Source organism: Scatophagus argus, chromosome 23, assembly GCF_020382885.2.
Source record: "Scatophagus argus isolate fScaArg1 chromosome 23, fScaArg1.pri, whole genome shotgun sequence".
Lineage (NCBI taxonomy): Eukaryota > Metazoa > Chordata > Actinopteri > Scatophagidae > Scatophagus > Scatophagus argus.
The window spans coordinates 809,527-820,772 of NC_058515.1; the positions used below are offsets into that span (position 1 = coordinate 809,527).

The 11,246-nt window shown below is 38.8% G+C and overlaps 1 protein-coding gene across 1 annotated transcript in view; it reads right to left on the reverse strand.

Annotated features, from left to right (window-relative positions):
• The window catches only part of adam19a (ADAM metallopeptidase domain 19a), a 166,165-nt gene extending 155,500 nt beyond the window's left edge, over positions 1-10,665 (reverse strand). The window contains exon 1 of the mRNA XM_046381226.1: positions 10,434-10,665. Within this exon, the coding sequence (XP_046237182.1) occupies positions 10,434-10,647 (214 nt within the window). The 5' untranslated portion in view covers positions 10,648-10,665. The remainder of the gene's footprint in view (positions 1-10,433) is intronic.
• Between the last annotated feature and the right edge of the window lie 581 nt (positions 10,666-11,246).

Consider the following 11,246-nt stretch of genomic DNA (forward strand, 5'->3'; position numbering starts at 1 on the left):
GTGTCCACTAATTCTAAATTCTGCACAAGTTGTCAGGCTACAGTGCTTCTCAGTGCTTGTTATTTATTAAAGAATGTCCCTTGATAATTTCTTTAGGGGAGTCAAATTTTGGCAGGACATTGGGAACATCTGGAGCACAGGAAATGGTAAGTTTTACATATCTGGTATGAAATCAAAAGCAGAATTCAATAGCATGAATGCAACTTCCCCTTCCCCCTTAACAATTTGCCAGTAAATTTGTGTCAATTGTAGTTGGGGTTCTAAAGCATTTCATCAGGCCTGAAGCAAAGTACTAACTGCCTTTCAACTCTGTTAAGGTTCAATATTTGCACAAGATGTGATATTACTAAAATCAACAATCTCTAATGAGCTTTTGCTGGCTGAAATGGCAAACTCAGTTGCAAGTTGCATCCCAGTTAATGTACATTAAAATGTAGCAACCAGGAAATGATATGAGCTACAAAATGTCACCTTTAATGAATCGAAGGTCCTGTCTTGTGATCACATAGACGTGAAAAACATGAATTAGTCTTTAGTGATGTTACTGAGTGGTGTCTTTTGCAAACCTGGGAGTACAAACCCCTGACAATATAAAGATGGACGAGTCTCCATGTCCTCCCACCATACAAAAGTGAAGCCAAGATAGCCTGTATACAAGCACTACCCTCTTGTACTGGTGACATCATTTGGAGCCAGAGTCCATGCAGTAGTAATCAGGTGGTAGAACTGCAGTATAGAGTTCCTGCTCATAAACCTCACCCAATCGCAAGCAGCCACAGCTGCCAACGTTTCATCCCCTTTTCAAAACATCCAATTAACATCATTTAATTAAAACCAAACTTTCAGAAAAATGAACATATAACATAATAAGTACTACCTAAAATTGCAGAGGCCATCTTTGGGAAATATTTATTTGATGTATACTTTGAGTTGAGTTTTTAGTTAGGCCTATATCCCATATGTTAAGATGGAGGAGGATGGCTTTTGGCCTGTACTGCAGCCAGCCACCAGGGGGTGGTCAAGATGACAGAATGCTAAAAGCAAAAATGTCTACTACCAGCCCAATGATATTTGGCTTGTAAGTGCATTTGTAAAACTCAATCACAAAGAATAATCCACAGATCTCACTGTGCAATGAAAACTGTTTTCCATTAAAGCATGCCTGCTAAGTGTCTATCCCAGAAGAAAGAGTGTGCCTGCAACCACGGATTAGTGATTCGCACATGTGATGACCCAGAATTGGATGCAAACAGCATTCCTCAGAGCTGAGCTATAGTTCAGTGATGTCTGTGTGTTGTGTTCTGGCACTCTTCCTTCAGGGAAGAGATAATCGAGCCATTTATGTCTCACGAGGGAGGGACCACTTCCACAACATTTAAGCTTAGGGGAGTGGACTCTGTGCAGAGGTGATTCTACAGTATGTCTGTGCATATGAGCAAACAATCTGCTTCATTTTTGAAGTAACAGATTTTATCTAAGAAAGGTTATAAAATGGATCTTCTCACCCAGATTTTATAGCCTTCATCTGAGAAAACTCCGTTGTCACCAGGTGGCCTAGCTCAATGACAACTGAGCAAATTCTATTCACTAATGAAAAGTGTGAAATGCAGTTGAAAGAGACAGAAAAAACTATTATACGTACATTATTAAGATTTTTCTGCCAAAGAAAAAGTATGGTGGTGGCTTTTTTTCCTGTACACGACCTAATGTGATAATTCTCAGAGCAATTTGGAACAAACGTGTGAGACAACAATCAACAGTTGAAAACTTTGTTTTATGTTGTTACATGAGAAATGAGAAATGAAATGAGATGTGTTTTTGGACATGCAAGACATGCTTCTTTCTGTCAAAATAACAAAAAAGTAGTGTTTTGTGTGTGTATCAGACTGTGATCTGATCAGGTTATGATGTCCCATCAGGTGGAACTGTACATTCCATACATTCCATAGATTGTAAAGACTAGTTAAAATGAAGGCAGAGACACTGGTTGTTAAAAGTAACTGAATAAGACAGCAAGCCCCAACAATGACAAATCCAGGGTCCCTTTTTCTTGCATTTAAAAAAACACTAAAGTATTATCTGCTGTTATACAATTAATAGTGTTATATAATATTACCGCTGCCTAGTTAGTCTTTTAAAACAAGAAGAAATAAATTTGATATTGATATTCACTGCACAAACATCTAGAGAAAGTCATATATAAAACTAAGCAGTACTGGATACAAATAGCAGCTGACATTTGTTCTCAGAGGGGATGCGCCTCAGTTATCTGTTGTGGAAGAGTTCATCATAAAAGGGGTTACAAACTTCACATGCTATACAGCTACATTACACTCCAATCTGGCATGGAGAATGGTAGCATTATACTGTAAATGAAAGCTTTCAGTAACACAGGGCTCTCTGGCAGACCCTCACCTACACACCACAGACCCACAGTGCATAAACAGAACACTTAGAAAATGAATAATGACTAAAAGAAGCCCACACAGCAGACCAGAAGGGACCTTGCACAGTATTTCTGTGGGTGTTACAAATAACTGCCACGCAATCTTGTCAGATTTCAAACAAAATATTTTTCAAGGATGCGACCTCTTCGTCACACCGGCCCGGTGTTTGTGGTTAGAGACTGAGGCAATGCGGAAAGGTGACCTGGGTATTGTTGAGGAACATGTCGCTAATGAAAGTTTCCCTGTCTGGAGGTTAAGTCACAACAGTTCTATAGCGTACACAGCCAGTCTCTGCGTTCTCCCCATGGAAATAACAGCCCACACTTTCAAGAGCCCTCAAATCATCCCCTACAGACTCCTCTGGGCTCAGAGAACAGGCCTTGCATTGCAAAAGCATATGGAGCACAGGCCGTGGGCAGGCTGCTCTCAATGCCTGCTAAATGGGCCGTGCTGCAGGCAGATATTGTAGAGAAAACTGCTGAGCACAGAGTTTATTTGAATCCCAGCAGAGCAAAAGTGCATTAGGAGTTTTGAAGGCTTTTTTTAACCTTTTGGTGACATGTCTGAGATTGAGAGAGTGTGAGAAAACTGACAAGGAGAGAAACCTGGAAGGGTGCTGAGCATGTTGATAACAGGAAGCAACATGCAGAGCAGTAACAGTCCTTTGAGTTGCAGGGTAAGAACTCACATTAACCCAACCTGTGGTCAGCATCAGAGAATGATACCAGGCCCATGAGGCAGCACCACTAACGAGCCAAGTAATTTTAAAGGGCATGACATCAGGTTATGATGTCACATCATGTCATGATGTCACAATGGCGTCGGGTCATGATCCTACAATGCAATGCTGTGAATTTTAAAGTAGCAAAAATTACTGTTGAGACAGCTCGACAACTGTCAGTGATGACCCAAAATGATGATATCTGAAATCTGAATTCACTGCTCCTGTGATGATGCCAGGATCACCAGGACCACCTGAGGTAAATGTTTCATGGGTTTGTGCTGGGTTTGTAGCAATGTAAAATCCTTCCAAACTGACTGAGAATGCCACTCAAAATGAACTCAGCTGAAACATGTGTACACTGAAAACTCCACCCACGCATTAGTCTAACAGGACTAAAGTAAACACTCAGAGTGAATTAAAACTCTTGTCAGTTCTGCTAAAGTAAAAAACGCTGCCTACTGAGATGTACTGTATTGAACTCAAGGCTAGAAACACTGGCGTAAAAAAAAAATTGAAAAGAATGCGACAGTTGGTTACATCTGTGGGATGAGTTGGTGGCAGCTTGACCAAAACTCAATGTACACAAAGAAACGATGTACCGACAAAAGAAATGAGACAAAGTGGGAATTTGCACAGGCTCAGTTTCTGTGATCAGCTTGATAACATCAGAGAGTTTCAGATTTTAAAATGCATTAGCTAAAGCCTGTGACAAAGAACAATACCGAATTGTGACTGCCCTTGACTCAATCCTCCCCACAGCTATCTGTGCAGACTTATCCACAGAGTACAAACGAGTTCCAGCTACTGGATCAGCATAACAAGACTACTGGTCAGTTTCTCATTCAGAAATGTTGGACTCTATTGTGTTCAGTAAGTTCAAATAAGATGACCTCCAGTGATCACAGCTTAACAACATTTTTTCTACAAGGCAAAAAGTTGTTTTGGTCACCACTTAAGTGGCAAAAGTGTGAGATTCCTGACTTTATTTTTGCTCTTATCTCTTCTAGTCTGCATTTCTCCTAAAGTTGACTGACCACAATTATCTAAAAATAATCAGATTATAAGAAAACAATGTCTCATATGTCAGGAAAACATCATTAGCTCAGAATAGAAGGCTTAAAAATCGAAATATAGGCAGGATCACAAGATAACAGACCCTAGAAACTCATCGTGAACCATAGCTGGTCTCCGCTTCCATATCTTGTGATGTGAAGCTCTTAGGCGCTTGCCATAGCTAAGAATCCAAAAGAGATATACGAGCACGGTTAGCCAAATCAAATATCACGGTAACATAAAAATGTTTACATCTTGGAAACGGTTGTGCTCATCAGAGCATACAAGAAGCTGCACAGGAATGGAATGATATTGAGATAATACAATTTTAATGTATTTGCATACTACATTCACCACTGATGAGCTGAACAAAGACAGTTGCCTAGCAAGCCTATTGCGATCATGAAGCTGTGTTTTTTTTATTTGCATATATTCAAAACTGCATTTTCAAGGTGTATGTATATTAATACTGTACATCTGTGCAAAATCATTACTTCGCCTGGTTACTGAACCTCAGTACTTTTTTAGTACTGTCAGAAATGTGTCAATAGCTCAGCATCGAAAGTTGTTAAAAGCAAGGAAAATATGAGGAAAATTATTCTACAACGAAATAAACACTGCTGACAGGATGGGTGGGGCCTCCAGGTGGGTGACTTCGGCTTCCAGTGCTGATTCTGCTGCTGACGGGAAGAGCCGTTGCCATGGGGGGGGGGGGGGGGGGTGACATGGGGGTGAATGGTGTGGGTCAAAGAATAACCACGTGATTGCCAGAAGGTTTCCCCACACAACACCGCATTGTAAACAGATGATTAATATGATTCACTTCAGTGGCTTTAATGTCGCGGCTGATCGGTGTATATTTATAGATATAAACGTTTTCACTTACACCTTCTTTTCGTGCCTGCAGATGTTCAGAGGCTGTGTTCAGAGATGAACTGCTGATGGTAGATGGAAGATGTGATTCTGCTTACTGGTGCAAAATCAGCTCCCTGTTTTAATGGCACACAATCACCACTTTCCCTCTCATGTCCGTATTGGGTTTTTTTGTTGCTTGTTTGTTTGGGGAGGGTTAAGCAGAAAATTGTAACAGAGGAATAGCCAATTACCGCTGTTCTATTTAGAGTGTTTTTTGCCCAGTTATGATCTGCGGCCAATTAACTGGTTCATTACTGGTTGGCACCACGCTGCGGAAGGAAATGCTGATACAAAGTAACAGATCAACAAAAAATGGCACAATACAAAACATAAAAGCGGAGAGAGGACAGACTAGTCGGGAAGCAGAGTAGAAAAGTGGCAAGATCCAGCAGTGGGAAACAAGTGTGGGACATATGGTATTTTACATTAAATATAACAAGTAGCACAAACGAACTGCTTGCTAGCCACTGTCCGTGATCATATTCAGCTTCCTAATAACCATCAAACTGGGCAAATCACAAAAAATGTGTCTGATTAATTCTGTTATAAAATCAGTGTTGCTTACTATATGTGTACTATATATATATATGTGCTATAAACGTATGTCATGAATACAAGTTGGTATTGAAATCATTTATTTGTTGCACAGGCCTTCACAAACAAATTAATCAAAAAAATTCAGTATTCAGTAAATTCAGTGTAAAAAAACATTTCCACAGCCCTTTTTCCATCAGTAAAATAACAGTCATATCATACTCTGCACATCTTCTTTGGTTTCACATTTTAACGGAAATACAATTTTCACTCATTAATTATTTCCAATCTTCTGATTTATCGTTTTCACTGTCAAGCTACCATCAGCGAAGCGTCCTGTGACTGTTCCACATTAAAACAGATCTCCAGACTGCAGCCAGTTTTTAGTGTGCAACTCAAAATTTTATATGGCCGTATTCATGCGAGCAGCCGGAAGCAGCTGGGAGAAACACCACCCTGCACAACTAGAGAACACCTCCAGTTCTGGACCCAAGAGCATGTATAAAGAAGAATCTAGACATTAATTATTACATTTACACCAGCAGCAGAGGGGAGAGTATGGCATGACTGCTGTTAAGCTGATGGAATTAGTACTGCGGAAATGTACGTTATAGTAAAGTGTTGAGATTCCTTTTGAAGTAAATTAAAACAAAAGTGGAACAAACTGAAAAACGAGGAGGCTTTTAACTAAAATATGACAAAATCTAATTATATTGTACAGAAGGGGAGCATCTGAAATAAAGGCAAGTCTCTAATTCAAGCCAGTTTGAAACAAAGGCCTCTCTCTGTTGTCTCTGTAGCTGAAGTAAATAAAAGCCCCAATTAAGAGATCCTTGCCAAAAATATCCATAACTATTAAAGTGAGAAAAATGTATTTTCTGTGAACATGCTATCAGATTTAAACTCCAAGATGGGAGAAAATTGTCCCTATTATGCAAATATTACTATCGGTGCAATTAACATCTCCATAAGCTCCATAAGTCTTCAATCAAATGCTACCAAAAGATATTATATCTTTCTAATGGTGTTCAGATCAATCAGTTAGTCCACACTGACGTTCAGTATCTTAATGTAATTGGTACTGTGTGCAAAACATTTTCTATTCTGCATTTGGACAAAACACCCAAAACCAGCAGAATGACGTGATTTTTTCGTAATATTCACGCCACATTTTGACTGTTGTCATTGTTTCAAGTTTAAAAAGACAAAAAGATCACAGTTTTGTTGATGTGATAACAGTGTTCAAACCCCAAGTCCTTCTAGCCAATAATGTAACTCATGCATAGGCTTTTTAAACTTAAATAAGAAAAAAGCATTCAAATGCTTGTGATCTTCTTAAACCTAATTATTGATTATTTTCTTAACTATTGAAATGCTTTGTATGTTGTGATGAAACAAGCATGTTATTGGTCTCGCTCTTCTTTAAACAGATATCAACCAGAAGAAGTGAAATGTGCTCATTGCTACAAATAAGGGTACTGTTGGCCAATCACCAAGTGCTAGAAGCAGCATCAACCAGTGCTGACCGCCAATCAAAACGTGTTTTTACTTTATTAACATCTTATTAGTGGCATGAGAATAAAGACCATTAAAATATTGAGGAAATAATTGATTGATTATTTATTTCATTAATTAATTATATTCATTTATTTTGCTTTACTCAAGGGCACAGGTTTAAAATAAAATTAAAAGTTATCTGTGAACTCAAAGAAACAGAATTAAGAAAATATTAATTGGATGCAGAATTCCATAAGAATTTGTTAAATCATTTTGTGGTCAGCTATACTCTGCTATACCCTATGCTTGTCCCCAAAAACATTTTCTGTTGTCCCAACAGAGGGGCAACAGGAGGCCATTCAAGCCCTCTGCACAAAAATAAGAAGTATATTGCTCCATTTTAGCAGTGTGACACTGCCTGCTGTATTCATCTGTTTGGCTCCTCTCCTTTATAAACACCACCAATCAAGCTGTTCATAACGTATATCAGCTGATTCATGATCAATGACTTGGTGATTTAAGCACCCTTGTTGACAAAACCTGTTCCGGTTTGAGTCAGCCAAGTGTATGGGTGGGATCTCAATACAGCTGCTCAGCCAAACCATCAGATTCAGGCACCAAATGACAATATCAGTGCAACATGGCAGAGATATGACATATTCTGGCTTCATTTTCTATCACTTGTCATGCCACTGTATACTGTCAAATCCAGGTTTGGAGCTAACCTATGATCTCTGACCTTATAGTGGGTTGAATAAGAGAAGCTACACTAACAATATGTCAATTGTTTACAGACAATGAGTGCTGCTTGCAATGGTGAGATCATTTTTAAAAAACACAAATTTCACATTTTACATGCTACTTTGGCTATCCTGTCTAACTTATTGTGGAGTTATTAAACAAACAACATATACCTCTAGGGTGGTAGGGACTGTGTAGACTACATGCTATTACAAAGAGCAGAAAGCAGTCCAGTGCAACACTGCCACTAACTTATCAAGTCAAGTCAAGTGGTTTTTTATTTACATTTCAGCTGTTTACAGTAGTACAGTACATTCAGACAATGTTCCTCCACAGACCAGGTGCTACACTACACTACACAAAAAAGTCAACACGGTACTATGTATATATATGTGTATATACACTATACAGCTATGCAAACTATACATAATGCAAACTGTACATCATTGTAGATAGTGCAAACAAACAAAGACTATACATGTAGAGAAAGCAGTAAACATAAAATTGGGAGCTGTGTCACCTAGAACATGGTTATGTGTGGAGTATGTGAGATAACCGTAAAGTGCAGGTAAAGCAGTCATTGAAAACAGTATGGTGGTGCAATGTTGTGTAGTCAGTCACATCAGTCCAGGCTCAGAGAACTGTGGAGTCTTGTGGCTCGGGGAAAGAAAGTCTGAATGCTTCAGTACCTTTTGCCTACAACCTAATAACTGTCTAAAATCACTAACTAACCTACTAAATACTATAAACCCAGAACTAACTCTAAAATTAACGCTAAAATATCTATGTTCATAGTCAAATGAAACAAATCAGTCAAAATATACAATATACAGGTAGACTGCTTCCAAAACGTCACCTGCCTCCAGCTCAGCCACTCACAAAATTTAGTAATATAATTACTTTAGTAATAATTTTGTAATAGCCAGGATTCAACCTGTAGAGGGCAGCTGTTGCATAAATATAACACAAAGCGGAAAATTCGAATACTTTGCACTAAAATGTCAAGATTTCGACTTGAATCAATCAGTAACACCAATAAATGGCTATTTAAATTGATTTTCAGGATAAAAAAAGTAGTTTAGGGCTTTAGTTACTGTTTAACCTAACCTACTGTTTAACTCTTAAAGTAAGTCTTCCCCCGTAACGATTCAGTGATTTACATTTTGGGGAATTGCATTTTGTCCCCATAAGTAAGGCAGGTCCTCACAATGTGACTGTGTAAAACAGACTTTTGTCCCCACAACTGCTGGAACGCGCCTCCACACACACCCACATATAAACACGGGCTGTTAGCTACATTAACTTGGAGCATCTGTTTTGAATGGGGGACATTGTTTGAGTCTAACTTTGCCTTGGGGTATTTCAGTTCACATGACTGGGCAGGGTGATGTATCTTCATACCATCCACTGTCACACAAGGTGACCTTTATGGCTGTCTGAGAATGGGAAGATTTCACCTCATGGGCTACCAGAACTTCCAGCCAAGCCAGACCCTGAGCAGTGAAGACAGGACAGAGAGGGAGCTTAAATTGTTGTGGTTTCTGCAGAAATACAGGCTTTCTGCAGAAGAACTGTCTGAAATCAGGGCTGCTGTACTCTATGAGTCTGCTGTGCTGTATTCCAGTATTTCTCTAAATTGCTGCCTTTTAAGGGCAACACACAAAGAGGACGGGGCTGAGTGCAGATTGGCGGAAAAAAAAACTATTTTAACTTTTCTACAACAATCGATTAGTCATTTTGTTTAAAAAGATTTTAAGCGTTTAAACCCTCTTCTACAACACAAAACTGCAGAAACAGTAAATTAACCTTTTTTAAAAATGTGTTTTTAATGCGGTTAACGAAAAGCTGCTTGCTTCTATACGTGCCCATAACACACGCTCACCGGAACTACGTTTGGAATCTCTTATAATTCAATACTGTCTTGCATACAGTGAAATATGAACATAGTAGTAAATATCTGACTCCTTGATTATAGAATAACTAACGCCCTTTGTTATTTTCGGCAGTAAAGCGGCAACTCAAACATGTTAACTTTTCAAATAGTTTCATCTTATTTCAACACTGAAGTCCACTGCCTTGATTAGTTTTATGAGGGGGCAGTTGTGGGAGTAACCACATAGCTGGAGATAAAAGTAGAGATATTATTTATTCTTATTATTATTCGGTAAGTAAGCGTTGGTGTTTCGGATGTAGCTTATGGTAATAAGAAAAATAAATCCATGCTATACAGGAAAGGTCTCGGGGGTCATGTTTGGCTTGCGTCTTTGTTAACCAATGTGACGTAAAAATGCAAGATTTTTAGATGGGATTTGGCTTGCGCAGCATTCGGGCAGATAACGGCTAATTGGTCGAAAAAAAGTTTCAGTACTTAAACTAAACGGTTCCCGCTTCAACTAAAACCCGGTTATTAAATGACACACTATGAAACTTCCGTATATGTTCATTTATTGAGCTTAAATGCTTCAACACGCAACTGGTAGATGCTAAAAGAAGTTTTACAGCATGTCCGCTGTTTTCTTTACCTTGTTCTCCAGTGTTTCCGCTGGCTCGTTCCAGTGTGCCGTTCAGCAACAGAAAAGAAAGAAAAACGAACAAACGTCCACATTTTGCCGGTGATATTTGGGCATTTTTCTGCCTGTGTTTACTGTACATCCCTGTGACCCTCGGTACCGCCGACTGTCCTCCCTTTCCTCGCCGTTGTTCAACTCTGCCTCCCTTTCTGACTCCTCTAAGCATCAAACAGGGGACAGTACAAAACAGCACTTCCTGTCCAAACCATCAAAATAAAACCGTAATGAGCGAAGTGAACACTTCAAATCGGGGACCATACGATTATTTCATTATTTAGCCTGCTTATGTGACATTGACATGCTTACGTATGTATGTATTTCACAAAGTGGTTTTATCTTGACATTGTGGTATTAATAGCTTTCCTGCAATATGACAGCTAATGACATGGCTATGGTAGTTTTTGCTCTGTATACTTCACCAAACTCTCAAAGGATATCATAGATTCTTTAAAGCAAGCGCAAGAATTTTTGCAGACCTTTTACCAGACCAATCTGTGGTTTCAACGAAAAAACAAAGCTTTAACAAAACTGAACACATTGTGCTCCATGCGATTCAGTGTTTAAAGTGAGTATATCTTTCCATTTCATCTCTATATTTTGCCCATAGTGGTAACTTGATAAGATCACACATTTTAAGGACTACAATGGATATCTTGGTACTCAAATCATGCTTCAACAGTCAGTGGAGATGTGACACAGGGTGAATTATATAACATACCCAAGAGATTTTAAATGTACATTTGACATTTAATAGAGCCTTTAAAT